This window comes from Elephantulus edwardii, unplaced genomic scaffold (genome assembly GCF_000299155.1).
Source record: "Elephantulus edwardii isolate Elephantulus edwardi_28Jun2011 unplaced genomic scaffold, EleEdw1.0 scaffold00002, whole genome shotgun sequence".
Classification (NCBI taxonomy): Eukaryota; Metazoa; Chordata; class Mammalia; order Macroscelidea; family Macroscelididae; genus Elephantulus; species Elephantulus edwardii.
The window spans coordinates 15,498,645-15,506,045 of record NW_006399752.1 but is presented as its reverse complement, the minus strand read 5'-3'; the positions used below and the strand labels follow the sequence as shown (position 1 = coordinate 15,506,045).

Below are 7,401 nucleotides of genomic sequence, written 5' to 3'. Positions count from 1 at the left end.
TGTCAGAGATCTCTCCAAAGTACTGAAGAGCAACAATGTCAGTGTGGAGACTAAGGTGTGCCTGATATAGGCCATGGTCTTTGCAATTACTTGCTAGACATCATAGAGCTGGATAATAACTAGGGATGATAGAAGGAGAATTGATGACTTTGCACTGTGGTGCTGGAGAAGAGTACTGAATATACCATGGATTGCTAGGAGAACAAACAGGTTTGTCCTGCAGAGGGTGAAGCCAGGCTGCTCCTTGGAGGCAAGGATTCTGAAGCTTCGTCTGACATACTTTGGACATGTTGCAAGGTGGAATCAGTCCTTGGAGAGGGACATCAGGCTTGGAAAGGTGGAGGGAAAGTGCAGGAGAGGAAGACCCTTGATGAGATTAAATGATTCAGTAACTGGGGTAATGGAGATAAGTGTGTTGAAGACAGTAAGATTTGCAAGGGATAGAGCAGGGTTTAGCATTCTGAGTTGCAAGCAACTTGATGGCCCATAACAACAACAATGGCCAGCAAGGACCCTTGGATCACACCTTGTCACAATTTCTTCACAGAAATACCACAATCTCTCCACCACCATCACCAAGGTCTCACTCTATCAGGGTCTTTATTCAGTCGCCCTCAAGTCTTGCTGCCACAAAGCTTGCTCACTTCAAGTCTTACTACCCAGTGTTAGAAGCCTGCTTTCTCTTATCTTAGTCCCACAGCTGTTGATGATTTGCAAGTCTGCAGTTAAGGTAGCTGGAGAACAGAGTGGGCTAACTGTAATGGCTAAAAAAGCTCAACTTTTATGCTAACCTCACAACTGTATAAACGAAAGGACTCACAAAGATGGCTATATTGTCCTTTGGTAATCAGATAAGTATTCTAATAATGTCATCTTGTTGTTGCTGTTGCTAGAAGTAATCACTTACAACTCAGAGAGGCCTTATGAACAACGGATCTGAATCTTGTCCTATTCTGTGCCATCCTCATCATCCCTGAGATATTTGAGTTAGAGTCCTGTGTGGATCCATCTTCTTGAGGGACTTCCTCTCCTTCATTGACTCTACATTTCCAAATATGATATCTTTCTAAAGGACTAACTCCTAACAGCATACTCAACCTTGAGATGAAGATTCACCACTTTTGCCTCCAAGGAACACCCTAATTGCACCTTCTTCAAGACATATTTGGGTAGAAAGTTTGGTCAGCATGGCTCGAGCTGAAAGAACTAAGACCCAAATTCAAGCCTTAATTTGTAATACTAAGAATGTCATGAGTAAAACTCTTTAACTCTAGCCCCAGAACTTATTCAATTACCTGAAAGATACTAAGCATCCAATAACTGTGTGCTGAGTTCATTAATTGAAAGTGGTCTTCCACTTAGGAACACTGGAGAAGCCCTGTCCCTTGGGAAATTCATCCAGTGGCCTACCATTAAGGGTGTTTACTTGGTAAGTAACCAAAAACAGGAACCAAAGAACAAATGTTGCTTTCTTTTCCCCCATTTAAATGTGAATAAAGATTCTCTACACTGCATTCCTTGACTACTTGTACTTGGAAAGCGTGTGTGTGTGTGTTGGGGGTGGGGGTGGGGGCGGAGAACTTTGTTTTTGTTTTTAGGTAAGTACTCGCTAAGAGTAATTGAATCCACAATCAACACTCATGGTGTCAGCAGTCAAGAAATCAAAAGGTGTGTTGCATTGGGGAAATCTTCCCAGGACCTCTCCAAAGTTCTAAAGAGCAAAAAGGTCACTACAAAAAACTAAGATGTCTTTGATCCAAGCCATGGCCTTTTCAATTGCTTTCTATACATCTGAAAGTTGAACAATGAAAAAATGTGATAGAACAAGAATTGTGGTGGTTGAGAATACTGAATATCTTACAGACTGTTGAAGGAACAAACAAATCTGTCTTGACAGAAGTGCAATCAGAATACTCCTTAGCAGCAAGGATGGTTAAACTTCATCCCACTGTGGACATATTTTCAGGAAAAACCAGTCCTTGAAGAGAGATATCATGTTTGGAAAGAGGTAGAAGTTAGAGAAAGAGAAGAATACCTTCAACAAAATGAACTGGTTGTCACTCCCACAGTGAGCTTGAGCATGACAGAGATCATGAGGATGGCATACGATAGGGCAAGGTTCAGATTTGGTTTTCATAGAGACATGAGGAGTGACAGCACCTAACAACAACAACGTATTTGAATATATGAGGGCTATGTTATTGTTAAGTGCTGATGTATGACCATAGTAACAACAGACCTAAACCCCGCCCTAGCCTGTGCCATCCTCTTTATCTGACAAACCTGAGCCCATTGCTACAGTCACTGTGTCAATCCATCTTGTAAAGGGTCTTCTTCTCTTTTACTGACCTTCCACATTTCCAAGCACAATGTCCCTTTCCAAGGACTAGCCTCTCCGAGCAACATGCCCAAAATAAGTGAGACAAAGCTTTGCTATTTTTGCCCCTAAGGAGCACTCTGGCTTCACTTTTCCCAAGACATATCTGTTTATCCTTTTGGCAGTCCATGAGATATTCAATGCTCTTCTCCAACACTACAACTCAAAGGCATCAATTTTACTCTTATTCATTAACCAGCTCTCAGATGCATAGCAAATGATGGAAAAGACCATGGCCTGAATCGGGCACACTTTAGTCTTCATACCAACATCGTTGCTTCTCAGCAATTTATTGAGGCCCCTGACTTGCCTTTATTGAGTCCCAATGGATTTGCCCATTGTAATATATCTCTTGATCTCCTGACTGGTGGTACCAAGGGTGTTGATTGTGAATCCAAGCAGGATGAAATGTTGATAATTTCAATCTTTCTCCATCTATCATGTGTCTTCAACAAGTTTGAGGGATGTAGGAATTAATTTTTACTCCAAATGAAACACTGCCATTACCCACCATCTCCCACTTCATATTAATTTGACTTGTTTTATCGCCTTCTAGAAAAAACTTCCCCATAAATTATTTTGTTATGAATCTTTTTTAAACGTTTTATAAAAGATCTTACAATACTGGTGTTTTCTGTGATACATAGCAGGGTAAGTTAATATAAGCAGATCCTTCAATTAATGGAAAATATCTATGTTTAAGCACAAAAAAGCATGTGAGCATCTTCATCCAGAAATTTCAGCATTCCTCTGAACAAGACTCTTTTATGTTTCTTTAAAAAAATGTTTTAATATAAAGAATCATCAATGACTGGTTTCATAGAGACTCTGAAACTCCTGTGTCTGTGTCACCTTTCAAGCCTGGAACTGAACTCACTTCCAGATGTCACCTTTCAACCAAACAACAGACATGCCTATAAAAGAGGAATATATTCTTTAGCACAGTCAGCCATATGAAACTGAAGAGGGGGAAAGGCAGCATTTTTCTAAAACAATGTTCAGACGGCAATAGAGAGCAGGAAAGATGGGTGAGTGGGAAAAATCATGGAATAAGAAGTATATATACTCTGTTAACTTTCACCCAAACCACTAAAAACAACCACAAAAAAAACCAACCCACCACTTAAAAAAAAACTAATAATACCTTTTACTGTAAAAGACCATGTAAAAAAAGGATGGCTCAAAAACATTCCAGAAAGCACAACTCAGGTATGTTACATATGCTCTCTCCTGATCCATTGCTACAATTCAATTGCTTCTTTTCCTGACTTTTGTCTCCCAGGCTCTGTGTGGGAGGCCCAAAGGGGCATTTTTTTACATTCACTGATCAGGTTGGCCAACCATGTCTCTCTTGCAGTTCCCACCACACACATCAGCTGTGCCTTCTCTGTAGGTGGTGAGCGGAAGGCAACTCAACAAAGGAACAAACTGTCTGCTTCTACTGCCAACTGTGAAGTCAAGGAACCCACACAGGAAGATGAGATGACAATAAAGTAAAATAAAATGGAGACTACAATATTGGAAACAACTAAAATTAATCTTAACAATAACAGAATGCTGAAATGCCTCAACCATATTAAAAATGCTATTTCCAACCAGAAGAATCCTTTCTAATGTAATATTAAGTGGAAAAAGTTAGAGGTTGTGTGTAAAAGTATGTATAAAGGGAGAAAAGTCTAAAATAAATTATGACCAAAAGTTAAGTGATGAGATTACAGTTTTCCCCCATTTTCTATTTTATAAATAACTTGTAAATATATAATTCTGCGATAATTATAGAGAACAAATCATTAAAAAGAAACTAATAGTTCTATTCCTCAATTTTCTTTTATTTAATTGTACCTGACAACTACCAAAAAGCTACATTTAAAAAACAAACAAACAAACAAACAAAAAAACACAGCAAACTACAATGCAGTCTTCAAGAAAGATCTATAAAAATGTCAAGGGTTTTGTTAACGTTCTATGACCTGTGTAACATCTTCAATTTTCATGGTTAATTTGGGTGTAACCCAAATAAAGTCTTCTTTTAATGTATCACAAAATTCTATCACTATAAGTTAGCGTCACAACAAGTACTATGCTTAGTGCTTTCATTATTTTTAAAAGTTTCCCCTTAAGCAATGCCATATGCAAACCCCCCTGCAGTTTCCTCTCCTGTGAGTTTGGATAAGAGGAATCTCTTTTTTCCTAGCCAGACTATATTACATTTTTAAACTGGACTCATTGACTATTTTAACTAAATCATAATAACAAAAAAAAAAGAAGAAAACATATCCTGCATGCATATTGTCATGAAACCCAGAAATGAGGGGGGAAAAACCCCACAAATATCTATATCAGAAAACACAGATACAAAAAAATTATCACAATATACAAATATAATGAAGGCATTTGCAAATAACCTTTCCATGGGACTGTATGTGCTCCCTTGGTCTCCAACCCCCATACAGCCATCAGCTTATATAAATGATACTGTCTGTTTGGAACTAGATAGCATTACAGTGTCGCCAAACTTATTTTGTATTTCTAGACAAATATGAATGGTTTTGTAATAAATGACTTAAAATCAAGATTTAAAAAAAAAAAAAGCATGCAAAACTGACGTCGTTTTACCAAGCCTCCTTTGCGCAAATCCTGACACCCAAATAAAATATTTTAAAATGGATAAAGAAACAAGTAGCCTTGTTCTACCATCTGAGATATAAGTTAGTATTCTGAATTTAACAATAAATCAGTATTTCTAACCTATTTCAGAAAAAAATACATCCTTTTTATTGCCTTGAGATATTGAGATATTGCATGAGAAAAGTTTTGAATAATTCAGTTACAGTAACTTTGAACCTGTTTGCTCTAGTTCCTGTAGTAATAACTATTAGACGGCTAAAACTTACCAGGTTAAGTACACATGACTTGAGGCAGCTGTTTAAGATGGTAGGCTGGACCACAGAAATCCATATGCAGCCAACGGTTGCAAAGTTGACAAGTTTCAGGATAAGCCAGTAAATGTCCTTCATCACTTCCCCACGGGCAGGGTTCTAGATGGCTGTCCTCATTGTCTCCATTTCAATCCATGAATTCTTTAGGCTTCATCACTTCAGTTACTTGAAAGAGTGGCTTGAGAAGTGTTTTGCTTTCTGTTTAACATGCTAGAATATCTTTGCCTTTTAAGATAATATTTAGATCTTGTAATTTAGACCTTTCAATCCAGCCTTGTTGCAACAGTCACATTACACTCATGTCGTGACTAAGCTCTCTTTCACGCCCATAAAAGATAGTCTCTCACAGATTAAAGGTTAGGTCTTAGAAGAGTGCTTCACATGCAAAGTAAACAAAGTTGAAAACGCAAGTTGCATTTCAGCAAGCAGGTGACTCGTCCACACTCTGAAACTGGAACCCTTAGGAGGAACATCCACCACTTTACTGTTTTGAGGCTGGTTCAACTATGCAGGGAATTGTGCCCTGACCCTCTATGTATTGGCAAATAGTAGCACAATTCTAACAAATAAGAATTGGAAAAATAGAAGTGCCTGAATCAGGCGATGCAGCAGAGAAGGAAACAGGATCCTTTGGCGCCAAATACATATTTTAAAATTAAAGGACAAACAAAGCTGAAATTAGCACACAGGTATTCCTAGGGTGAGTTGAAGACAGGGAAGTTAGGTAGAGCACTCTCAGAACTTCACTACATATTAACTAAAATACTGCCTTATCAGGTCTATTGAGACAGAAACTAGCCACCATAGATACTTGAGATATGTACAAGTGTAACCGCCTTGGAAAAGAAATAGTGTACAAGATTTCCAATTCGCCTAAAATCAAGATAAAACTAAGTGGAAAACCAGACAAAGTATTTGAAGTCTGCAAGGTATGGAAGTGAACCCTGACAGTTAATTCTGGAAAGCTGAGAGTTAACTATTTAAGAGCAGATATTTTTGCATTGTTCTTCTATGTGACAATTGGAAGTATCAGAGGAACGTCCTTTTAAATTTTGAGTTGGAACTCTTTCAATAAATGATAATAAAAACCGTGTGCAGCACAAGGATGAAGGGGTGCTGGCCACAGAGTTGGCCACTGTTGTTAGATCCTCATCATTCAGATCACCTTGCATGGTTTTAGCGAGCACAGCCCTGTTCACAGTCTCAGAAAACTGGAAAGCATGAAATATCTGTATAGTTAGGCACTATGGGTAATGATTGGGAAGGAAAGAGGAGGCAGTAATTTACAGACAACTGGTATCATGTGTCTTACAGAAAGACTGGAAGTTTGACTCTACGATCTGCTCTAAGAGAGAAAGATTAGGTAATCTGCTCTTACTAGGATTTGTAGCCTGGGAAAACTGGTGGTAGCTGATGAAAACTGCTGAGTTAGAATCAACTAGACAGCAGCATATTTGGTTTTGGTGTGCAATGTCTCCTAAAGGTGAAAAAGATTTGTCCTCACTGATTATCCATTTATAATACAAAACTTCTGTGCACAGACTATAGATTTAGTTAATATATTACCAACTATAACATGTTTAAATGTTCGCATCAAGACTTGAAAAAAATAGAACCTAAAAACCTCACAGTTGATCTCGAGTTAGAATTAAAACCTGAAAATCCTAAACCCACAGCTGCCCATCAATTCCAACTCCTAGTGACTCTGCGGGGTAGAGTAGAATGGCCCTATTGGGTTCCCAAGGCTGCGATCTTTACAGAAGCTGCCATATCTCTCTCTTACAGAGAGGCTGCTGAGATTAAATAGCTTATTGTTGAGTAAAAAGCCAAGAAATGAGCCACTTCACCACTCAAGCTCCCTCAAATTCTAAAATATTCCGTAAGTGCAGTACAGGGAACACTGGTAGTATAATCTATAGCAAGTTGTACTCTTAGTCCAAGGTCAGTATTTCTCTGTTGGCTTGAATCCATCAGCACACCACAGGAAAAAGATGGGCAATATCTTCCTGTGAAATGTACAGCTTCTTGAAAAGCTGCTTAATGGTGAGCAAAAGAGTTGATTCTAACTCTGTGAGTCTGATATTT

General features: G+C 38.4%; 1 protein-coding gene across 1 annotated transcript in view; it reads right to left on the bottom strand.

Moving 5' to 3' along the window:
* Positions 1-5,394, bottom strand: part of ROS1 (c-ros oncogene 1 , receptor tyrosine kinase) — a 169,246-nt gene extending 163,852 nt beyond the window's left edge. Inside the window, 1 exon segment of the mRNA XM_006879005.1 lies at positions 5,272-5,394. Within this exon segment, the coding sequence (XP_006879067.1) occupies positions 5,272-5,394 (123 nt within the window).
* Positions 5,395-7,401: the final 2,007 nt, after the last annotated feature.